The 25832-nt window shown below is 46.7% G+C and overlaps 1 protein-coding gene across 1 annotated transcript in view; it reads right to left on the bottom strand.

The window, feature by feature from the left end:
* Positions 1-25832, bottom strand: part of camk4 (calcium/calmodulin-dependent protein kinase IV) — a 300351-nt gene that overhangs the window by 191585 nt on the left and 82934 nt on the right. The window contains exon 2 of the mRNA XM_041186348.1: positions 21931-22009. Within this exon, the coding sequence (XP_041042282.1) occupies positions 21931-22009 (79 nt within the window). The remainder of the gene's footprint in view (positions 1-21930; positions 22010-25832) is intronic.

Genomic DNA, 25832 nt, shown 5'->3' with positions numbered 1-25832 from the left:
TCACCTGACCATCATTCAGCATCAGCTAAAGCTGAAGTGGGTGGGTTTGGGTCAAGAAGCAGATTTTCAGTCGTTAACCACCACCACCTGATCCAAACTCACCCTTTTTAGGTTTAAATACCCCGCACACCCCTTCCCCTGACCCTGTAATTCTATAAATCTGGCAATTTGTGGTTTGGAAGTCAATAGAACAACCATGAAACTTTGTTTGTAAAAACCCAATTGATTCACTAATGTCCTTCAGGGAAGGGAACCTGGTTCTGATGAAGGGTCATCGGCCTGAAATGTTGGCAGGTCAGGTAAATAATAATTCAGGCAATTAACTCTGTTTCTCCCTCCACAGAAGCTGCCTGACCTACTGTGTATTTTTAGCATTTTCTGTTTCGATTAAGGAAAATTGAAACCCCTGCCTGGGCTAGCCTACATGTGACTCAAGTACCCACACTATGACAAAAACAGAATTACCTGGAAAAACTCAGCAGGTCTGGCAGCATCGGCGGAGAAGAAAAGAGTTGACGTTTCGAGTCCTCATGACCCTTCGACAGAACTTGAGGTTGACTCATGGATAACAAAACTACCTTACCACCATTGCCCACATCGCCAGAACAAGTCATTTAAAAGTTTCTGTAGGGTCAGCACCAAACATTGCTGATACAGCTTGACACCCTTCGACTACATTTCCTCTTCCTCCTCCAAAATGACTACATATTCAATGAGAAACATATTGGTGATTAGATTAACTACTGAAGGGGAAAAAAGCGGCAAAACAATTACCACAGACTCATGAAAACCCAACAGCTAGCAAACCAAAATAAGAAAATTGGTGCAGAAATGTCCTTATTATGTCCCAAGGTAGGGTATTCTTCTACAGTAAAGGTATTAAATAAAAGTAAATCAATGCTTTATTGTATCTTTTCAAATAACTTTCTCCTGTAACTAATCCTTTAGAAGTCTGTAATTATATAAGGATAGCTCTTACACAAGCAATTATCATCTGATATAGTACAACCATAATGGTCAGAAAAAGGCATGGATGCCACAGACCAGAAAATGTGTGGCCCCACAGTTCAGTGAAGCCTCCCTGCAAGTTCTCCTCCAGGTCGCCCAGGAAAGGTGGGAGGTGCTGTTTCCTAGGGGTGGCACAAGGAAGCCCTCTTGTCTAACCACGGCAACCTGGATGGAGGTTGCAGCGGAGGTTAGTGCCCACGGAGCCCACAGGAGAATTGCCACAGTGCAGGAATAGGATAAATGATCTACTGCACTCCTCCAGGGTAAGTGGCACCATCCACTTACTGCAAAGTGATACTCATAAGGGCATCAGGCAATCTAAGTGTGCAAGTGCCCAGGGATGTCAGACAGGAATTCAGGTTGCAGGATTCAGCAGCATATGGGACATGTGCACTTAAAGTGTGCCAGCCACTTCATGCTCTCAATCCTCTATCAGTTGCAGGACATCCTGCTTGTTAATCACTTGCTGGGGAGGGCTCAGGAGCTGGCATAGGCATGCTTGCTCCTAAACTGCTCATGCACTCATTGGGATGATACACCTTCTGTCTGGCTGCAGGACAAAAATGTCCACAAAAAGAGGGAGCGGGCCAAGACTGGAGGCAGCATTTCGACCATTTTAGCCCTCACACCTTTCGAGCAGTAGACCGCCAGTCTAGCCAAGTAGGAACAGGACCATGCCTGTGCTGAAGGCTAGATAGGACTCCCCCAGGAAGCCAGTGAGGATGCCTCCAGTCTGCAGTTGTCAGATGCACCCACAGAGTAACACATTGCTTTAATTAAGGAGCCTGATTAGGCATCCACCAAATCTTTCTTTCTCCATTCCAGGTACCAGCAAGAAAAAAGGGAAGCCCACAACAGAGACCAGCCACAATCTATCTCCAACCCCACCTCTGAGCAGGATGCCTCAGAAGCCTCAGAGGATGCACTGTCACGGCGTTCACTTGCATCTTCCATCAGTACAGAGACATTCACCTTGGTGGGTACACGTTCTAGAGGAGGCTCAGGGTCACAATCTGGTGAGCACATCACTGACACAAGTCCACAGCTGGCGGAGGAAGTGACAGCCGAGGCCTCTGACATTTGGAGGACTGCTGGAGACCAGGCCTCTGCTCAGCCCCGTGCAGATGATGAGCCACTGGACTCAGCCATAAGAGATATGTTGGAGATGCAGAGACAAGCAGGAGAACATCAGGCAGAAATGCCAGAGGCCATGCGCAGGCTGGTCTGAAGACTGAAGACTGAAGGAGTCCGTCCTTATTCTGTTTGATGTCGTGGCTCTGGCATGCGAGTGCTTAGCTGTCTCCATGGAAAGGATGGCAGCCGCCTTAGAGACCCAGGTCCGGCAGAATACACAGTGGCTGCTGAATATGTACTCGGACCTGCACTCAGTAGGTCTAGCCATGGACGCAGTGCAGAAGTGGCTAGGCGAGAGGAGGATGGGGTACCTCCCTCCATGCATCCCTTCTCTTCAAGGAGTAAGGGAGGTGCCATTGGGCACCTAAAGGGAGGAGGAGTGCCAGCCAGGTCCCTGGGGGCTTCATTCTAAGGCACTCCACCTGCCTTCTGCCAGTGATCAGGCCAAGGAGGGTGGACCTGCACCTGAGCAAGAGATCCTTAGCAGGCTGGGGCCCTTTAGACCTCAGGCCACCAGAGGACGCCCGCCAAAGTCATCAAAGTCAACAGGGCATTGCAGTCAGCAGGCTGACTCCACCCCAGCTGTGGATGTCGGGCTGCACCTAGATGTAGTAATAGAAAAAGAAAGATAAAGAAGTTTTGAAGTCACACAGTTGTTACGGGTGTACAACCATTGAATATACTTTTGGCAGTATATGTTCACTTGCACAATTTAGAAGCTTCTTGGATTCCATCTTGTTGCTAGCTGCATAAATAGTTGTGGGTATTTAAGAGTGTGGAATTTGGGCCCGATAATAAACTCCTATAGATTTATTTCTCTCACATTACCAATATGGTGATTACTCAATTCTACATGTGCATCATTAAGCACTGGCTATCACTTGCGAGTGTGCAGCCTTGTCACACATCATGGAAGCTATTACTTGCAGATAACCATGTTCTGACCTCTGAAAATGACGTCTGCGCAGAGTGTTCAGCGAGATAATTGCATCTCCTGCTGCTGTTGCCCTGATGTGAGATGTGGGTGGGTGCAAGGCGTACTCAAGGGGAATTAAACATGCTATGTGAGTGGCAAGTTACACCGTAGATGAAGTTTCAGGGTTGAAAGAGAGAAGCTCTATACTGTCTTCTTAATAGTAGAAAACCAGAGGCTGCCTTACATGTTTGGAGAAAGCCGTAGGGAAGCTGGTGGGCATGTCCAATCATTACTGGACGTCCTTGATGCTTTGTTTTTTAAGCTAACATGTAGATGAAGGCTGCAAGTAAGGAGGCAACGGGCAAGTTAGCCTTAACTGCAAGTGGAGTTGAGTGGAGTTATAGGTTTAAATAGGTCTGTGTGCAGCTGATTGAAGCCTTTGTGAGACCTCACATGGAGATTCATTTGGCCTGCTCATCTCCTTTTCAAGGCTTGCAGTAGTCCTCATAAAGGGTTTGCAACTAAAATGCATTGAAGGTCCAGAGTTTTAGTCCGTGAGGTGAGAGAGAATGGGCCTGTGTGCTGCGCTGTGCCGAGGACTGTAAGGCTATCCATGTGAAGCATCAGCAACTCTAACAGGGTTCTGCAGGGTCCATACAGGAAAAATGTTTACCTTGGCTGGGGTGTCCACAATGACAGATCACAGTCTCACACTAATACTAAGGACATCTAGGACTGAGATTTGTATAAGTCTCTGCAATTGGATGGTCTGGAGTGGTTGCTATTCAACAACCCATAGTGCAGGTGAAGCATTCTCAATGAGTGGACTCCAAAGAAACCTCAAAACTTTTCAGCATGATAAGGATGTCAATGGATATGCGTTTATTATGAGCAAGTGGCGACTGGGGGGCAGGAACATGATTTTCCCTGATCAATCTGCATGAATCAGCAAATGGTGTTCTCATGCTGTTCTTCCCTGTAGACCCATCTACCTGGTACCACCTGATAAAGTTCTTTGCAAGATCTGATGCCCATTGGGAGCAGGTACGAGTGTGACATGAGTGCAAGCCTGGTAACTTAAGTTTTGATATTGCTTCCAAGTTGCCACATATACTGACTTTTTGAGGGCATGGGAAAAATTTTATTTCTATTTACAGGTGCCCGAGGTCGCGGGAGAACGGAGTACTGTGCAGGTTCTAATGCGTGCATGTAGCACCAGGGCTCTGTATATCAGCACAGTTTGGCACATGCAAAGGATCAAACCAGCAGCAGGGCAGACATTAAGTGCTGCATTTTAATTCAGCTGTCATAAATCAAGGTACATTAGGGCAAAGTATAATGTCTGTGACCAAAAAGGAGCAAGGGCCTGTCAACCATCAGAGAATAGAAAACAAATAATAAAGGAAATGTCTCCGCAGCTTACTATGTCTGGAATCTGTTAGCTATCAGATTGGCATGGGCTTCTCTGCCACGTTGTACCCTTGCAATGCCTCTGCATCTTCCTCCATGGCATCCTGGCCCTCGTCATCATCATCCTCATTTTCAGAGTAGAAATCCTGGTCCTCCATGACTCCCTTAGCCAAGACATCCTTCAGTTTTTGTGCGAGACTGTGCAGGGTGCAGCCGACGACGATAACCTGGGACACTCCAAGTGGTGAGTATTGGAGATCCTCGCCTGAGCGGTCCAAACATCAGAACCTCATCTTTAGGAGGCTTCTCACCTGCTCAATCGTGGACCTTGTGGAGGCATGTGTGGCATCTTAGCTCTCCAGAGCAGCAATCTGCAGACGGTGAACTCGCGTCATCAACCAGGTCTTCATGCATATCCCTTGTCCTCAAGAAGCCAGCCCTGCAATCGCTAAGGTCCTTCAAAAACATGTGGCACCTGGGAGTGGGTCAGAATGTAAGTGTTGTGAAAGTTCCCTGGGAACCGAGCAGAAACATGCAGGATTTGTCCTCTGTTATCACATAGCAGCTACACATTCAAAGATTTTTAAAATTCATTTACGGGATGTGGACGTCGCTAGCTGGGCCAGCATTTATTGCCCATACCTAATTGCCCTTGAGAAGGTGGCAGTGAACTTCCTCTTGAACCACTGCAGTCCCTGTGGTGTAGGTACACCCACAGTGCTATTAGGAGGGAGTTCCAGGGTTTTAACCCATCAATGGTGAAGGAATGGCAATGTTTCCAAGTCAGGATGGTGAGTGGCTTGGATGGAAACTTCCCATGTATCTACTGCCCTTGTCCTTTTAGATGTCAGCGGTCGTGGGCTTGGCACATGCTACCTAAGGTGCCTTGGTGAGTTTCTGCAGTGCATCCTCTGGCTGGTGCACACTGCTGCCACTATTCATCGGTGGTGAAGGGAGTGAATGTTTGTTGAAGGGGTGCCAATCAAGTGGCCTGTTTTGTCCTGGATGGTGTCAAGCATCTTGAATGTTGTTGGAGTTGCACTCATCCAGGCAAGTGGGGAATGTTCCATCATACTCCTGATTTGTGCCTTACAGATGGTGATAGGCTTTGAGGAGTCAGGAGTTACTTGCCACAGGATTCCTAGCATCTGACCTGCTCTTGCAGCCACAGTTTTTATATGGCTAGTCCAGTTCAGTTTCTGGTCAATAGAAACCCCCACGATGTTGACAGTGGGGGTTTCAGTGATAGTAATGCCATTGAATGTCAAGGGGTGATGGTTAGATTCTCTCTTGTTGGAGATGGTCATTGCCTCGCACTTGTGTGGCGTGAATGTTACTTGCCACTTGTCAGTCCAAACCTGGATATTGTCCAGGTCTTGCTGCATTTGGACAGGAACTGCTTTAGTATCTGAGGAGTTGCGAATGGTGCAGAACATTGTGCAATCATCAGTTCTGACCTTATGATGGAAGGAAGGTCATTGATGAAGCAGCTGAAGATGGTTGGGCCCAGGACAATACCCTGAGGAACCCCTGCAGTGATGTCCTGGAACTGAGATGACTGACCTCCAACAACCACAACCATTTTTCTTCATGCTAGGTATGACTCCAACCAGTGGAGAGTTTTCCCCTTGATTTCCATTGACTCCAGTTTTACCAGGGCTCTTTGATGCCACACTCGGTCAAATGCAGCCTTGATGTCAAGGGCAGTCACTCTCACCTCACCTTTGGAGTTCAGCTCTTTGTCCAAGTTTTGACTAAGGCCGTAATGAAGTCAGGACCCTGGCAAAACCCAACTTGAGTGTCGGTGAGCAGCTTATTGCTAAGTAAGTGCCACTTGACAGCACTGTTGATGACCCCTTCCATCACTTTACTGACGATCTAGAGTAGACTGATGGGACAGTAATTGGCTGGGTTGGATTTGTCCTGCTTTCTATGTACAGGGCATACCTGGGCAATTTTCCACATTACCGGGCAGATGTTAGTGTTGTCGTTGTACTGGAACAGCCTGGCTAGGGGCATGGCTAGTTCTGGAGCACAAGTCTTTAGTACTATTGCCAGAATATTCTCAGGGCCCATAGCATTTGCAGTGTCCAGTGCCTTTAGCCATTTCTTGATATCACGTGCTCAGAATTGAATAGGCTGAAGACTGGCATCTGTGATGCTAGGACCTCTGGAGGAGGCTGAGATGAATCATCTACTCAGCACTTCTGGCTGAAGATTGTTGCGAACGCTTCAGCCTCATCTTTTGCACTGATTTTCTGGGCTCCTCCATCACTGAGGATGAGGATATTTGTGGAGCATCCTCCTCCAGAGAGTTGTTTAATTGCCCACCACCATTCACAACTGGATGTGACAGGACTGCAGAGCTTGGATCTGATCCGTCAGTTGTGAAATCGCTTAGCTCTTTCTATCGCTTGCTGCTTATGCTGTTTTGCACGAGTAGTCTTGTGTTGTAGCTTCACCACATTGACACCTCATTTTTAGGTATGCTTGGTGCTGCCCCTGGCATGCCCTCCTCCTCTCTTCATTGATCCAAGGTTGATTCCCTGGCTTGGTCGTAATGGTGGAGTGGGGGGATATGCCAGGCCATGAGGTTACAGATTGTGGTTAAGTACAATTCTGCTGCCGCTGATGGCCCATTGTGCCTCATGGATGCCCAGTCGCGAGCTGCTAGATCTGTTCAAAATCTATCCCATTTAGCACAGTGATAGTGCCATACAACACGATGGAGAGTATCCTCAATGTGAAGATGGGACTTGGACTGTGCAGTACCGATACCGCCATGGACAGATCCATCTGCAGCATGCAGAATGGTGAGAATGAGGTTAAGTATGTTTTTCCTTTTGTTGGTTCCCTCATCACCTGCCACAGACCCAGTCTTGCAGCTATGTGTTTAGGACTCGGTCTGTCGTGTTACTTCTGAGCCACTCTTGGTGCTTCCTCCAAGTGGTGTTTGACATGGAGGAGTACTAATTCATTAGCTGAGGGGGGTGCGGTACGTTGTAATCAGCAGGAAGTTTCCTTGCCCATCTTTGACCTGATGCCATGAGACTTCATGAGGGCCGGAGTCAATGTTCAGGACTCTCAGGACAAATCCCTCCTGACTGTATACCACTGTGCTGCCACCTGTGCAGGGACGATGATGGTGGTATCTGGGACATTAAGGTATGATTCTGTGAGTATGGATATGTCATGCTGTTGCTTGACAAGTCTGTGAGACAGCTCTCCCAATTTTGGCATAAGCCCCCAGGTGTTAGTACGGAGACTTTGAAGGGTTGACAGGATTGGGTTTGCCATTGTCGTTTCCAGTGCCTAGCTCAATGCCAGCTGGTCTATCTGGTTTCATTCCTTTTTATTGACTTTTTAGCGGTTTGATACAACTGAGTGGCTTGCTAGGCCATTTCAGAGGGCATTTAAGAGTCAACTACATTACTGCGGATCTGGAGTCACATGTAGGCCAGACCAAGTGAAGAGGAGAGATTTCCTTCCCTAAAGGACATTAGTGAAACAGATGGGTTTTTCCAGCAATCAACAATGATTTCATGGTCATCATTAGACTTTTAATTCCAGATTTTTATTGAATTCAAATTTCACCAAATGCCGTGGTGAAATTCAAATCTGGGTCCCCAGGGTATTACCCTGGGTGTCTGGGTTACCAATTCAGTGACAATACCACTACGCCACTACCTCTAAAATGTGACTGGCTGTTGCCAGGGAGCTATCAAGGTCACATGTGTGCAGTCAATAGCCCCTTGCACTTGTGGGAAACCTGAGATTATTGCAAAACTCAATGGTCTTTGGCTTTCAATATCCAGGCAGAGTTGGACAAATTGGTGCGCTCTCCTGAACAGGACATCTATCACCTCCCGGATGCATTTGTGTGTCACTGACTGGGAGATGCTGCACAGATTCCCAGTGGAGCTCTGGAAGGAGCCACTGGAAAATAAGTTTAAGGCAGCGGTGATCTTTAATGCCAACTGCATGGGATTGCCTCCAAGTCCTTGCGGCCGCAAGTCATCATGGAAAAGCAACCACATTCCGAGACATCTGAAGGCACCTCTGGCATTGCCTTTCGCTCATTTGTAGAAAGCTGAACCGCCTACAATATATGTTCACTGTTGCGCTGGCCTCTGGTTACCAGCATCCTGACCTTCTAGAAGCCCTGCTGTCTTTTGCTGCTCAGGCCATTGCTCCTCCTAGCCCTGTGCAAACCTGTGCCAGTCCCTCCTTCTCCTAATCTGCATGAGAGCCAGCAGAAAAGCAGGGTTGCCTGAAACCTGTATCATGTAGGCCTCAGTGGATCTGTGAACGAATCGCAATAATAATGTTGAGCATATTCTTCTCAGGTTTGCCTCCATTTCAGAGCCACCAAACCAGTCCTAAGCCCCGTGCCTGGCTTCAGTCCAGACATGGCATCCCCACCCCATCCTTTCCAGTGAAGGACATCCTGGAGGAACAGAGTGTTCTTCCATTTCATACATGGCTGTGCATGGAGACATTGTTCTTTGACCAGAATAATGAGATCCATATGCGAGACCCCTCCCTCAGACACTACTCAGCTTTCCTCCATTGTCCCCAATATTCTATAGAGAGATCACTGCCTTGGCAGCATTGAAAGACTTACCATGAGTCCTTGTCAGACATAACTATTCACCCAGGAAGACAGAGGTTTGGAGTTGGGAGTTTGTTGCCATCCACCAGCCGTGCCCCTTGGAGGCATCCACCTCCCGCCCTCCTTCATCCCAGCTTCTGTCAGCAGCAGGTCGCACAGAATGAACGTCAGCTCCATGCCTTGCTGGGATCTTGATGTTATGAGACCCATGAGTCAGGGAGCAAACCTGGTGCCATGTGGGCTTCACCAACTGAAGATGTTCCTCATCCAGTTGCCTCATGATTAGTAATCAACTGATGGTGCTCACTGTTAGGAACTAGAGATAGTTTTAAGGAAGTTATATGGGTATTTGAGTGTGTTAGAAATAAGCTATAGCTTTAGGTTTAAGTTTAATTTATTTTTTTATTTGTGTTAGAAAGGTGAAGTCTGGATTTTGGTTTCGCTTTATAGTGGGGCCAGCAGATCTGAAACCCTGTTTGTGTCCCTGCATTTTAATGAGGGTTTACAACACTTGAAGTGGTTTAGAGAAATTAAAACAAAGTAGGGAAAACTGTGCTATTACCTAGCAACAGAGGGCCCACAGAGACACAGGAAGAAACAGAAAAGCAGTTTTAGTGTAATTGGAAGCAGGCACCAGGAGAAACTGGACACAGGAGTGGGAACTGCAGGGAGCAGATTCCAAAGTGCAAAGAAAAAAATCCCAAAAACAGGGAGCAGTACAGGAAAAGATCCCAAGATGATAGTTAAGACAAAGGACAAGGACAGGAATCTGGAATAGACCTTGTTCAGTGAAGTTAAAGTAAGGAGCAGAGGAAAGGACTCCGAATTAAAGAGAAAACTGAGGGGAGCAGAATCAAAGCAAACTGGGCTTGTGAGAAGCCAGGATATCTGAGGAGACAGCCAAAGGTGGGTGACCCAGCCTCATCAAGAGTGACAGTCACTGACAGAAGGGCTGAAGAGCTGCTGCTGGCATCCGGAGAGCCCTGAGAGGTCGCTCTGGACCTCCCCGCTCAGCACTGATGGACAGGCACATAGCTGGGATACTGGGTGGCCCATCCATCTCACACACGGACACTGACCAGCTGTGGTCAGTGTCTGTGTGAAGGCTTGCAGGTCCGAGCACAACCCCAAGAAACCCTGATTCTGTTCCTGGAGCAGCCTCGCCATCAGAGTCGCCACTCTCTCAATGGAGGAGGCACTGTGCTTGGCCATGAGAGTCAACGCAGTGCTCATGTTCCGCAGGGGCTCCTCAACAACAGAGAATATGGCACACATACTCTCCTGGATCTACGCCAGATCCTCCCACACACCCCGCTGGATGTCCATCATCTATTGCCTAATGGATGACTCCAGAGGCCTATCATCAGCCTTTGACTGCTCTTTGTCCTGGTCCCCAGCAGTCCTCCAACTGTCAGCGCCTTGGGCACTCTCTGTCTTCGCCTGCACCTCAAGCGAGTGTGAAATGCCCTCACCAATGTGCACCGAGATACTATCCGCTGAACTTATGCCCACCGAAGGACTGGTGTCTGCGCTGGTGCCTGCTTCAGAAAGCGGGTAAGAGGCAAGTGCTTGGGGAGCATGGCGGTCCTCTGGTGTCAGGGGTGGCCCTTCAGGGTCCGGGGAGCGAACGCCTGCTGGTGAACCTAAAAGGGAGAGAAGGACATGTCTTTAGTTAAAGTCATCACACTGTCACTGTGCATGCCAAGCACCTTGGTGAGACAATAGGGATCTGGATCATGGTGCCCTCATCTTTCACTGATCAATGGGGACTCAAGGTTCGAGGCACACATCAATGAAGAGACTGCACTAGTATGGTGCACAAGCCGAAATTCTCACCTCAGTGCACTGCACTCTTACCTTCGTCTGACAACCCAGCCTCAATTGACTGAGGTGCATGGCGCCTCTCGAGCTCCAAGGCATCCTGCCCATAGCAGGAGAGGATGAGGAGGCACAGGGTCCTCCGCCAGTCCACAACTTCTCAATATTGTTATGGGATGTCTTCTTCTGAAAGGACAGTGGGGCATTGTTAGTCCACTCTCCATCTGCAGTGTCATTGCAGCCTGGCCAACCCCAACTGAGGAGCACCTTGCAGAGCAGATATGAGTCATGGTCCTCGAGCTGCAAGGCACTCAGTCAAAGCAACCAGGGCTCACCCCCATGGCCATCTCTGGTGTAACTGACAGTTGGCACTCTCACTCTAACACCCCTGTGCTCCCGGGGGGATGGCCAGCCCAAAACAATTGAAGACACTGACCCATACCAACACGGTACTCACCCTTTCTAAGCGCAGCAGGTCACTGATGTGCTTCTGGCACTGTGCCCAGGTGTGCCGCACCACACCATGGCTGCTCACCCAGGCTGCCACCTCCTCTTGGTGATGTGCGGTGGCCTTCTTCTCCCATCTCTGGGCACAAGGGTGTCCTTTCTGGCAGCCACCTCCTCTAGAAGGACAGTGAGGCAATCGTCGGAAAAACGGTCGAGTGCCCCCCCGACATGCTGTCCCGCCTGGTGTCTGCTGACACTCTGGACTCCATCCTTGCAGCTGTAGACAGACGTCCTTCCTTGGCAGCCTTTCTGAAGCTGCCTGGGCCATTTTTAAACGGGCCTCTGGGCCTCCATTGGACCCGGAGGCTGACAGGCCTCCGCCTGGCCCTTGCAGGCCAGTGACGAGCCATGTTTCAGGTTGGGCGGATCTTAATTGGCCCGCCAGCGTGAAATCGTGGTCAGGCCCCAATTACAGGTGGCAGTTGGCTTCCTGACCACCCCTGCCCGCCCCCACCGAGCCTGCCCGACAAGGGCAGTTCTTCCCTGTGACTCTGTTCAGTAGCCGCCCTTCATGTTTCTAAATTAAAGAAATAAAAGTTAGGATCTATTAAGTCAGATTCCATCCTGGGATCTGACTTGTCCAGTAGTAACATCAGCTGGGATCATAACAAAGTGGGGGCTCAAGCGGGATATCATTATAAGGTGGGATCTCTTGTGGGATTCAAAAATCCTTGAATTTAGATGGATCTGTAAATCCTTAACAAAACGAGTGTGTGGAGGTTAAGTTACTGTGCATAGGAACAGGAGCTGATGTGAAGTAATACATGGGCTGGAATTTAAAAATGGTTTTGACTGTTACTACGAGTTTTCGGGGAGTGGAAGATGTAACCGTAGATCATTTGAAATATTTGACTAAGGCTAAACTGAGAGAATTAGCAGATAAAGTGAAGGTAGAAATAAAAGTGGAATTTTGTAAGGATTATATGATTAAAGTACTTACCCAGCATTTAAAATTAAAGGAGGAGACACCTGAAATGACTGTGTCACACTCGAGGTAGTAAGACTTCAGTTACAAATTAAGCAGCTTGAGGTAGAAAGAGAGAGAGAAAGGCAGAGGCTTGAATTGGAAGAAAAAGAGAAAGAAAGAGAAATGAAGAAACTCAAATTAGAAAGACAGAGAAAAGAAAAAGCTGAATTAGAAAGGAGGGGAAAATAAAAGGAAAGAGAAAAAGGAATGAAAATGAAAATATTTAAATTGGAAAGGGAAAAGAGGAGAACAAAAAAGAATGACTGCAAGAAATGGAAATGCAAAAGTAGAGTTTCAACGAGAGAAAGAGCTCAGGCAGCATACCCTGGCTAGGGAAAAGCTTAGGATAGAAGAAGAAAGAAGAGATTCTGGTTCCGAGGATGAGTCTGATTCCCCTGAGGAATTTGATTTAACTAAAATTCTTTGTTTAGTGCCTAAATTTTCAGAGGATGGAGCTGAAAGTTATTTTACCTCATTTGAAAAGATAGCTATGAAGTTGAACTGGGCAAAAGATGGTTGGACTTTAATGTACCGCCATGAATGTGCAGAAGAGCAATCTGCAAACTCTGAAGTAGTTAAAAAGGCAACACTAAATGCTTATGAGCTTGTCCCTGAAGCTTATCAATTAAAGTTTAGGACCATAAGGAAGAAACCTAATCAGACATTTCTAGAAGTTGCAAGAGACAAAAATGCCATGGGATCAATGGTTCTGATCACTGAGATCAGAAAAAACTTTTGAGAATGTGAGGGAAATCATGATTATGGAAGAAATATGAAATAGTATTCCAGTAACCATCAAAACTTACTTAGATGAGCGTCAAGTATCAAAGGTATGAGAAGCAGCAGTTTTTGGCTGATACCTATGATATCTCACACAGGCAGTTACATGGGAGGAAATGGTCATATGAAAATCAACAGGAAAATTGCAGGAATAGAAAGTATGATAGTGGAAAATAGTACAGGAGACAGGCTAGGACCTAAAAGTGATATAAGGAAAATGGTATGCTTCCACTGTAATAAACCTGGACATATTAAATATAACTGCTGGAAATTAAATGAGAGACCTATTATAGTAGAAGGATCATGTAAAGAATCCTCTGAAAAGGTAGCATCAGAAAAGGAAATCGTTATTAAAACTATAGCAGTGGTACATGTGAAATGTGTTCCCTCAGAATCTATGGGAAAGGGGGTAATGGCTCAAGATAGTCCAGAGAATCCTTCTTTAGACTACTGGTGAAGGAAGTCAGGCTACTGGAAGTTCTGGTTGTTTTGTCTCAAAGGGAGAAGTGTTCCCTTACTCCTCTAACAATACAAGTAAACAAATTAAAATTTTGAGAGATACTGGGGCAGGTCAATCATTGATGGTGGCTGGTGATACAAACTGTGTTCCAGACAGTTTTATGAAGGAAAAAGTATTATCATGAGGTATGAATGGAATTTATGAACCTGCTGCTTTGTGTAAAGTCAAACAACTGAAATGCCTGCAGAATTGGAAATTAAGAACTGTCAACAAAAAGAACTGAAATTGCAAAATGATCTGAAAAGGTCAATGACATTGATTTACAAATGCTTGCCAGTGCTAAAACACAAGGCACAGCAGCTGGAATCCAAGCAAGTGAACAGTTTGAAAAAAAACATTTGAAACCTATAGAGGAGTGGAATGATATAATTTGTGAATTATGTAAAATAGTTGAAGGGTTGGAACAAACTATAGAACTCCTGAGGGAGGAAGTGATTGACGCTGCGCAAGAGAATTGAAAAATTCTCATTTGAAATGGGATTGGGAGAAACAACAAGATCATAAAATGGTCAAAGAACAAACCAAGCAGGAGTATGACACCCTTTTGTGTGAACATAAAAAGCATCTCAATAACATCCTTGAAACAGCTAAAAAGGATTTTGATCAGAGGATAGCAGAGGTGGAGGCAGCCACCTGTCTATGATGATCTTGGCGGACATCCTCTGGTGGCCTGTAGCCTGGAGGGCCCAGCCTGATAAGAGACCCTGCTCAGGAGCAGAAGCGCCCTCAATGGCCTGAGAAGCTGGAATGAATGGGATCACAGCGAGTGGGGGCTGTGAGCAGCTGCACACCCTTAGAGTGTCTTGAGAGGAGGCCCCCTGGGTGTCTGGCTGACACTCATCCTCTCTGTGGGTGACCAAGGGCCTTGCCCTGACTCCTGCAAGAGATGGTGCACCCAGAGGGAGTTCAAGGAGATTTGTCACCATGTCGCCTACATCCTGATGGTGCCCATCAGGGTGTGTGGCCATGGAGTGCAGGGCCAAGCACAAATCCGGCAAGACCTGCTGGACCAAGGCCTCCATGGTGATCACCAGCCTTCCCATGGTGATCTCAAGGAGCTCGCATGTCGGAGCCACGACATCAGACAGGAAGCAGACAGACTCCTCCATCGTTCACTCTAGTCTGTCGTTGCATCTCCAGCATAGATTTGGCAGCCATTTCCAGAGGCTTATCAGCTGACTCAAGCTGAGCGAGTGGCTGGTCTCCAGCAGCCTTCCAAGTGCCAGAGACCTGGGCTATCCCTGCCTCCAACTGCTATGGGGATATGTCAGTGAGGTGTTCCCCAGAAAGTGAGCCTGAGCCTAATCTACATCTGTGCCCCACTGACGTGTGTGCCTCTGAGCTGGTTGAGGGTGTGTGAGCGCCGTGATGGTTCTTCTGGAGCTTTGTCCTCAGATAAAGTCCAGGGGCTCACACTGATGGTGCTGGAATGGCTTGGGGACCTTAATGTGCTTGTGCCTAGAAAATGGAAAAGAGAGTTTCAGTTAATGAGCGTGAGCAAGATAGCACTGCATGTAACTCACTGTGACTGTCAGGATTTGATGAGGTGATGGAGCTGTGATCCATACTAAGTTGGTTGGAGTGGCCGATCTCCCCTTCCCCACAGGAGCGACCACTGTCGGGATGAGGTTTCCGCTTTTAATTTTTAAAAAAACAAGAATGTCTGGACAGAATTTTCATCATCTATATTTTCATGTGAGTGAATCTGATGTGTGGACATTTTTTTCTGTAGTTTCAAATCTTTATTTAATGGTTTAAAATTCTTCAGCTCCCTGAGGCAGCTCTCTGCCTTCAGGGAGCTTTCATTGTGCGCTCCCCCACGCCCGGGCAGATTTCAGCACTGGCCAACCTCCCACCCCCATCCTGGCAGCGCTGAGCCTTTCAGCGCGCATTTCATGCTGGCTGGCCACTAATTGGTCACCCAGCATGAAATCGTGGTTGGAGGCTAATCGCAGTCGGCAGTCCATTCCCTGGCCACTTCCAGGACCACTGATCGCAGCCACCCACCAACCCAGAAATTCTACCCTCTGAGTAATATTATATATCTCCACATTTATAATTTACAAAATTAATTAATAGTCTGATGGCAGAACATCTTGCAAACAGTGACAATAAAAAGAGCGAATTTGGTATTATGTTTGAGAGCCAAAAGGGATAGTTTCAAACCAAGATTTTCAAATTAAGGAAGGCAAACTTTGAAGGGATGAGAAATGAATTCACTACAGTAAACTAGGCTAAACCCACAAACAGTGGGAAGCGCTCAAATAAATATTTGGTACAAAACAAGATGAGTACAATCCCCTAAAAGACAAAGACTCCACTTGCACAGTTAGGCAATCACGGTCAACTATTGAGATAAGAGACAGATTCAAGCTAAAAAAAAAGGCTTACAACAAATGCAAGGAAAACTGGGATTGCAGTGCACTGTGAGAGTTACAAAGGGATGCAAAGAAAGCAATAATGAAAGAAGGAAATATGATCAACACTAGCTGTGAATGTTTTTCCTAAATATAAAGAGTAAGAGAACGGTAATGGGGAATGTGACCCATTAAAGACAGATGCTTGCAAATCTATATTAATTAATAAGGAAATAGCAGACTTGCTGTATCAGCACCTTATGTCAGGAAATGGACAAAATACCAGTGCTACAAGGAAACCTAAAAGTAAGTCAAGGGGAGGACTTCAGTTGATTTACTATCAGTATAACATGTTCATGAATATGATGGGGCATAAGAGACTAAACTCCAGGTTATGATGGTTTCCACCCATAATATTAAAGTAAATAAGTGAAGAAATTGCAGGAGCAAAACTCTTAATTTTATTAAGTTCTCTTACAGATTCAAGAATTCAGTCTAAGGATTGTAAATATCATTCCATCATTTAAGAAACTAGGTAAGCACAAATTATCGGTTTAATGGCAGTTGTGGGGAAATTATTCAAATCTATCAGCAGAGGCAGAGACCGGAATTTTACCTCCCCTTCCCCCGTAAACGAGGTGTGCCATGCCTGTTGCCTTGCCTCCTCCACTGGTACTTTACCAGCAGCAGGGGAGATGGTGGGCAGCCAGTCCCCACCCTTAGTCCAACTGAGGCCGTTTAGAGGCCAATTAATGATCACTTAAGGGCCTCTTAATGCTGCATCTGGTATTTTACCAGCGGCGAGGGGGTTACACTTTGCCAATAGGGGAGGCCTCCCAGTAAACACTGGTGGCTTCCCTGCAGGCTCAGATGGGGTTTGGATCCCTCCTGATCAGATACCCTGTGCCCCTCAGAGGGCCGCCGTCCTAGCAACACACGCCATCCCCATGAAGAGACTGTCCTTCTAACCTCGTGATCGAACCCCCACTTTTACTCCTTGCCCCGCCTGTCAGATTGGCCATCATAATCACTGACCCCACTTATCTACACTCCAGCCTGCTGCTGGATCACTGGTCTGGGGCCTGCTGCAATTCTGGCAGCAGCCACTCCTCCTCATGGTGCTGCTGGGACTGAAGAGCTGTCGGCCATCTGATTGGCCAACAGCTCTTGGAGGCAAGACACCCAGACTCGGGGGGCAGAAGCTACAACTTCAGCAAGTAGTTGCTGAACCATGTAAAATAGAGTCATGGCTTCCAGGGCCAGTGGAGGCAAGCTCGCCCTGACTTTCCAGCCAGTGAGCGGGGCCACCCGTCCTCCACGTGAAATCTCCATCAGAATGATTGAGCACCTGGGAAGTTTAAGTTGATCAAAGAGAGTCGATACAGATTTCTGAAGGGTCAGTCATTGTCTGGCTACTTTACATAGAGTGTACAGTGCAGAAAAAAACAATGCAGACCATGGGCCATACTCACCCCTACAACTTCTCCATTCTGAAGAAGAGTCAGATTGGACACAAAATGTTAACTCTGTTTCTCTCTCCACAGATATTGCCAGACCTGCTGAGTTTTTACAGCACTTTCTGTCTTTACTTTTGATTCTGGGACCCACCTGAGTAATTTAAATTTCTAATGAAGTCAGTGCAATTCTTCTCAGACTTGCTGTCTGCAGTTCCCCAGCTAAATAAAGGCTACCTGCTGTTTTTATGGCATTCACCCACCTACCTCAGACCTCATAAGTATGCATAGAACCCTTTGAACTGCCATTATTTGAGATGTTCTGGCAATTTTAATTACCTTCCAGCATTTCAATTACCTTTCTCCTACAACTTCAATCTTCCCAAAACTAAAAGTTATCTCTAAAATATTAAAGTGAACTATGAACTGGGTGATTATGACAGACTCCTTGCACTCTACTTCATCTAACCCTATCAACATATCGATAAAAACAAAAAAACTGCGGATGCTGGAAATCCAAAACAAAAACAGAATTACCTGGAAAAACTCAGCAGGTCTGGCAGCATCGGCGGAGAAGAAAAGAGTTGACGTTTCGAGTCCTCATGACCCTTCGACAGAACTTGAGTTCGAGTCCAAGAAAGAGTTGAAATATAAGCTGGTTTAAGGTGTGTGTGTGGGGGGCGGAGAGATAGAGAGAGAGAGGGGTGGAGGGGGGGGTGTGGTTGTAGGGACAAACAAGCAGTGATAGAAGCAGATCATCAAAAGATGTCAACGACAATAGTACAATAGAACACATAGGTGTTAAAGTTAAAGTTGGTGATATTATCTAAACGAATGTGCTAATTAAGAATGGATGGTAGGGCACTCAAGGTATAGCTCTAGTGGGGTTTTTTTTTTAAATAATGGAAATAGGTGGGAAAAGGAAAATCTTTATAATTTATTGGAAAAAAAAGGAAGGGGGAAACAGAAAGGGGGTGGGGATGGGGGAGGGAGCTCACGACCTAAAGTTTTTGAATTCAATATTCAGTCCGGATGGCTGTAAAGTGCCTAGTCGGAAGATGAGGTGTTGTTCCTTCAGTTTGCGTTGGGTTTCACTGGAGCAATGCAGCAAGCCAAGGACAGACATGTGGGCAAGAGAGCAGGGTGGAGTGTTAAAATGGCAAGCGACAGGGAGGTTTGGGTCATTCTTGCGGACAGACCGCAGGTGTTCTGCAAAGCGGTCGCCCAGTTTAAGTTTGGTCTCTCCAATGTAGAGGAGACCACATTGGGAGCAACGAATGCAGTAGACTAAGTTGGGGGAAATGCAAGTGAAATGCTGCTTCACTTGAAAGGAGTGTTTGGGTCCTTGGACGGTGAGGAGAGAGGAAGTGAAGGGGCAGGTGTTGCATCTTTTGCCTGGGCATGGGGTGGTGCCATAGGAGGGGGTTGAGGAGTAGGGGGTGTTGGAGGAGTGGACCAGGGTGTCCCGGAGGGAGCGATCCCTACGGAATGCCGATAAGGGGGGTGAAGGGAAGATGTGTTTGGTGGTGGCATCATGCTGGAGTTGGCGGAAATGGCGGAGGATGATCCTTTGAATGCGGAGGCTGGTGGGGTGATAAGTGAGGACAAGGGGGACCCTATCATGTTTCTGGGAGGGAGGAGAAGGCGTGAGGGCGGATGCGCGGGAGATGGGCCGGACACGGTTGAGGGTCCTGTCAACGACCGTGGGTGGAAAACCTCGGTTAAGGAAGAAGGAGGACATGTCAGAGGAACTGTTTTTGAATGTAGCATCATCGGAACAGATGCGACGGAGGCGAAGGAACTGAGAGAATGGGATGGAGTCCTTACAGGAAGCGGGGTGTGAGGAGCTGTAGTCGAGATAGCTGTGGGAGTCGGTGGGTTTGTAATGGATATTGGTGGACAGTCTATCACCAGAGATTGAGACTTCGTCGCCGCTTCATGCTCTCGTCGGGACTTGAAAAAATTTATTAATTTTGCTTCCAATCTCCACCCCTCCATCATTTTCACGTGGTCCATCTCTGACACTTCCCTTCTCTTCCTTGACCTCTCTGTCTCAATCTCTGGTGATAGACTGTCCACCAATATCCATTACAAACCCACCGACTCCCACAGCTATCTCGACTACAGCTCTTCACACCCCGCTTCCTGTAAGGACTCCATCCCATTCTCTCAGTTCCTTCGCCTCCGTCGCATCTGTTCCAATGATGCTACATTCAAAAACAGATCTTCTGACATGTCCTCCTTCTCACTTAACCGAGGTTTTCCACCCATGGTCGTTGACAGGGCCCTCAACCCTGTCCAGCCCATCTCCCGCGCATCCGCCCTCACGCCTTCTCCTCCCTCCCAGAAACATGATAGGGTCCCCCTTGTCCTCACTTATCACCCCACCAGCCTCCGCATTCAAAGGATCATCCTCCGCCATTTCCGCCAACTCCAGCATGATGCCACCACCAAACACATCTTCCCTTCACCCCCCCTTATCGGCATTCCGTAGGGATCGCTCCCTCCGGGACACCCTGGTCCACTCCTCCATCACCCCCTACTCCTCAACCCCCTCCTATGGCACCACCCCATGCCCATGCAAAAGATGCAACACCTGCCCCTTCACTTCCTCTCTCCTCACCATCCAAGGACCCAAACACTCCTTTCAAGTGAAGCAGCATTTCACTTGCATTTCCCCCAACTTAGTCTACTGCATTCGTTGCTCCCAATGTGGTCTCCTCTACATTGGAGAGACCAAACGTAAACTGGGCGACCGCTTTGCAGAACACCTGCGGTCTGTCCGCAAGAATGACCCAAACCTCCCTGTCACTTGCCATTTTAACACTCCACCCTGCTCTCTTGCCCACATGTCTGTCCTTGGCTTGCTGCATTGCTCCAGTGAAGCCCAACGCAAACTGGAGGAACAACACCTCATCTTCCGACTAGGCACTTTACAGCCATCCGGACTGAATATTGAATTCAAAAACTTTAGGTCGTGAGCTCCCTCCCCCATCCCCACCCCCTTTCTGTTTCCCCCTTCCTTTTTTTTCCAATAAATTATAAAGATTTTCCTTTTCCCACCTATTTCCATTATTTAAAAAAAAACCCCACTAGAGCTATACCTTGAGTGCCCTACCATCCATTCTTAATTAGCACATTCGTTTAGATAATATCACCAACTTTAACTTTAACACCTATGTGTTCTATTGTATTATTGTCGTTGACATCTTTTGATGATCTGCTTCTATCACTGCTTGTTTGTCCCTACAACCACACCCCCCCCTCCACCTCTCTCTCTCTCTCTATCTCTCCGCCCCCCACACACACACCATAAACCAGCTTATATTTCAACTCTTTCTTGGACTCGAACTCAAGTTCTGTCGAAGGGTCATGAGGACTCGAAACGTCAACTCTTTTCTTCTCCGCCGATGCTGCCAGACCTGCTGAGTTTTTCCAGGTAATTCTGTTTTTGTTTCCTATCAACATATCCTTCAATTCCTTTCTCCCTCATGTGCTTATCTAGTTTCCCCTTTAATGGATCAATGCTATTTGCCTCAACTCGTGGTATCAAGTTGTCCATTCTTAACACTCTGTGGGTAAAGAGGTTTCTCCTGAATTCCTTATCAGATTTATTAGTGATAAAGCTTAGATTTATGGCCCTAGTATTTAGCTCTGTCAAAAATGCAAACATCTTCTCTATCTTGATCCATCTGTACTTGCAAACTATGGCTTCATTCAATCTTCCTTTCCTCTCCCAAGTCATTGAATGTTGTCAGTACACATGTTCTAATTCCCTACAAATGACCAGAAGCAACTTAGCAACACCTACCTTGGGGTGCTCAACTCAAGAGCAATCCAGAAGTAGACCACAAGTGCTATGCCCACCCACTTCAGGTTATGTTTGACCTGACGTGGCAAAGGTGAGGAAGGAAAATCAGCCTTGATATATCCACTTCTAAGGGTTTCGGAGAGTAAATTCTCAATAATTGAGATACAAGCACAAAATAATAGTAACCGTAAATCATAATTCATATGCCATAATTCATGTCAACAAATATAAATGTTAGACTGTAGAATTTATCCTTGTGCCATTTTGTTCCGCCACAGTTTAATTCAGCGGAACTCTTAACTAACCATCGATTTCCATTTCCCACCCGGGGGTTCTCTTTTTTTACAGAAGTTCAGGGAGTACCACTTTAATCAGAACTCGGAAGCTAAAAGGAAATGCATGCACAGATTTGTAATTCGAACAGATCAATCAGGCGTTTTAAGCAAAATTAGATACCATACATTAATACAATCTGCCATATAAAATAACTCCTCCAACAATGACCATTTCCTTTCATTGTCTTCCTTTTTCCTGTTTTACTTTGTACCTGCCTTACTGCTTCCTGCAAATAAAACCATCTGCACTATTAACCCAAGATATAATGACATTTCTTGTCGAAGAACAGTAAAGACTCACAGTTTTCTTCAGTACTTTCACAGCATAAGGCTTCTCAGTTCCCTTCTGTCTGCATTGATATACCACTGAAGTAGCACCACTAAAAAAATATAAAATGTTTCAACCATCATTATATTTTATACTGATCATACATAAAACATTGTTATTCACATTAAAATAGATGATACGTTACCATAATATTCAACATTCTTATTAGCTCTTTTACATTTTTGTCTAATTCCACAAACAATGGCCCGGATCTACTGCGAAAAGGCAATCATTGTCAGATTGCCACTGTGCTTCTACTTTTTGCACTCCGACATATTCTGTATTTCTGGCTGAGTCTTCCAAGCAAGGCTTCTTCAGAAATGCAGACCATACAGTCCCACGAAGAGTTCTGCTTTTGGAGCATTGGGGCAAACAAAGACATGTTCCCTTTTAACAGCACTAGCTGCCATAAGGTAAGTTTAAATGTCCAGTGTGAATGTTAGTGAATAGGTAGGTGGGAAAGGCAAGTGGGTAGGGTGGATGAGGCAAGTGAGTAAATGGGTAGGGTGGCAGGTGAGTGGGTTGGAAGGTGGGTAGAGTGTCAGGTGGGTGACACCATGGCTAGGATTTTTAGCTCATCAAGTGGGCGCGCACCCGACCCGACCAAGTGTAAAACGACGTGCGGTGGCATCGGGCGAGCATCCCGGCATCATCGCTCACTCGCGCGATATTTCAGTCAGCAGGCATGCACCGCAGTCAGCAGCGCGCCGCCAACAATTAAAAGGCTATTAAGGCCATTGAGAAAGTAATTGAAACAAATTTTTCACTGCCTGTCCAACCTTATGGTTGGTGGGCAGGCAAAAAGGCCTAGCAGCCTTTGCATTTTTTAGGAAGCCCCATCCACAGACGGGATGAGGTTTCCAACAGCAAATTAAAATAAAATTAAAAATTTTAAATTTCATTTATAACATGTCCCTGCTCATGGGACAGAGTCACATGAGGGGACATGTTTCATAACATTTTTTAAATCTTTATTTTTGATGTTTTAAGCTGCTCAGCTCCCTGAGGCAACTCTGTGCCTCAGGGAGCTTTTCCAGCGCGCACTCGAACTCACCCTCCTCCCACTCCCCCCACACAGGCAGCACTGAGCAGTGCCGCTCGTGTTTCACGCTAGGTGAGCCTTAATTGGCCCGCCAGTGTGAAATCACGGTCCGGCCGTGATTCCAAGTGGCAGTCGGCTTCCTAACTGCCCCTGCCTGCCCCCAGAGCCCGCCCAACGAGGGAAAAATCCTTCCCCATGAATATTATTATACTCACAAAAGTAAATCCATATGTGTAGCCACAATATTCTTCTCATCTGCTACCTACTATTCCCAGGTGGTGCAACTGCTGTGTCTTTAGCAGAGTTAGGGCAGACTGCGTATTCTCCTGTTCTGACACCCGAGATGTCCATGGCAGACATCCTCTGGGTTTTGAAGCCCATGAGGGCCCTGCCAAAGACTGTGCACCTGTACCTGTGCGGGGCAGACTCAGTCATGGGTCTGAAGGCAGCATGTGGGGCTCTGTCTATTGGAAGAGGTGGAACGGGTGGGAAAGGGGTGGAAGTAGGAGTGTCTGGAGCAGAGTCCCCACTGTCATGTACCCTTTCTCTATTCCCCTCCTCTCATGGCCCATCTGCCAGTCAAAATTTGGATAGTGCTTGGCTGCATTTCAGTGAAGCCTGAGCTACCAAGGATACTTTTTCCTCCATCCTGTGTAAAGTAGCAGACAGAGTGTGGGACCATTGGTCTGGGGACTTGGTGGCCTGCTGCATCTGATTCTCCATGCAGGTGGTCACTCTTTCCTTGGTAGTGAACAGCAGCACAAATGCCTGGGACCTTATGACACTCATGCTAAAGATATACTCCTCCAATCTCTCTCCAAGGGTGCACGCTGCCTCAGGAGATGCTGAAGTTGCATATAAATTGGTTGTTGCTACCCCACAAGTTTGCTTTTTGTGGATAACCATGAGGCTCAGCATCTACGTGCAACTGAGCACAGCTTTGAGTATCGCGCGTTCTCTGATGGGGCCTCTCCATTGCAGTTCCTGTGTCCTGTGCCTGCTCATGCTTACATGTGATCTGCACTTCACCATGTGACAACCTAGCTATCTATGCTGCAGAACCCACCGAAGTTTGTGTATCTACACTGTGATAGGTGTGTGTGGGTCACATGACTGTGCATCCTTAGCATGCTCGCCCTCCTCTGAGGATTCCTCAGTCTCCTCCCACCGCAGCTCCTCGATAATCCTTGATGGACCGGAGGGTGATAAAAAACATGATTTATTTCTGAAGTGAGGAAAGGGTTCATTAAGAGAAGGGCTGAATATAAAAGTAAGGATGTTATGCTTCAGGGCATTGGTGAGACCGCACCTCGAATACTGTGTGCAGTTTTGGTCTCCTTATTTAAGGAAGGACATAAATGCATTGGAGGCAGTTCAAAGGAGATTTACTAGATTGATACCTAGAATGAGTGAGTGGGTTGCCTTATGAGGAAACATTGAACAGCCTGGGCTTGTTTCCATTGGAATTTAGAAGAGTGAGGAGTAATTTGATTGAAGTATACAAGATCCTGAACGGCCTTGACAAGATGGACATCAAAAGGATGTTTCCTCTTGTGGATGAGTCCAGAACTGGGGGCACTGTTTTAAAATTAGGGGTCGCCCTTTTAGGACAGAGATGAGGAGAGATTTTTTCTCTCAGAGGTTTGTGCAACTTTGCAATTCTCTACCTGAGAAGATGGTGAAGGCGGGGTCATTGAATATTTTTAAGGCAGAGGTAGGTAGATTCTTGTCAAGCAAGGGAATCAAAGGTTATCAGGGTTAGATGGCAACGTGGAAATGGAAATACAAGAAGATCAGCCATGATCTTATTGGATGGCGGAGAAGGCTCGAGGGGCCAAATGGTCTACTCCTGTTCCTACTTCTTACGTTCTTATGTTCAAACTCTACATTGTGCATATCATAACATTTCAGTTAGTGATGACATCGATTCAACATGTGAGTGTTATGTATCAAGTGGCAGTGCGATACCTAATGCTGTCACCAGGTAAGTGGGAGATCTTAGTGTCTCTGTAACTGCCTTTCATGGACTGTCCCACCCTGCTGCTTTCCAGAATCTGTTCCTCCACAGCGGTCAAAGCGGCAATGACTGCAGATCCACCCTTGACTCTCTGTCTCCCCCTCGAGTTATGTGCTCTCTTCTCCTACACTAAGAGATAGCAGATTTATGACTATAAGAAGCGGAATCTGTTGAGGGGATGAAATGAGAACATTTGTGGAGGGTGACTGTGAGGGATGGGTGCAAGATATCAATAAGATGAGGGTGAGTGTGAGCATTGGTGTCCATATGGGGATGTGAAGAGGTGCTGGAGAGAGAAGAATGAGCACAGCTGAAAGGTGTACTATTCTGAGGAGTGCTTTGCCGAAGAATACTGGGGAAGTCAGAGTGTGGGGTTGACATCTGAAAGAAATTAGACTCTCAACTTTCCTGCACATATTAGGTCATTAAACGTTTTGTGGTACTGCGGAACTGCAACCATCTGCAAGGGACAATTCTCCTGCTGCTCACTACTTCATCTGCTGGTTTGAGCAGCTGGCCTCTTCCACCCGTTGACAGGAAACAACACCTCTCTTCTGTAGCTCACCGCCTCAAACATGGTCGCCACAGAAGACTCAGAATCAGAGGGCAACTTTCCTATATCTTCCTGCCAACCCTTTTCCTTCCTTCGGCAGCAACATTGGCTGTAGTTATTCTGACCCCCATCTGGGTCCCTTTAAATATAAATCCTTTCTTTGACAGAGTATGGTTGTCAACATGCCTGCATTCTGTCTTTGGTCAAGAAACCAAAAAGCTGGATATTAATGCCATGGTTGAGTTAAAGAATTGAATTCTAAA

This window comes from Carcharodon carcharias, chromosome 4, assembly GCF_017639515.1.
Source record: "Carcharodon carcharias isolate sCarCar2 chromosome 4, sCarCar2.pri, whole genome shotgun sequence".
Taxonomy (NCBI): Eukaryota; Metazoa; Chordata; class Chondrichthyes; order Lamniformes; family Lamnidae; genus Carcharodon; species Carcharodon carcharias.
Note: the sequence above shows the minus strand (reverse complement) of the source record. Positions and strands in the feature narration are given on the sequence as shown.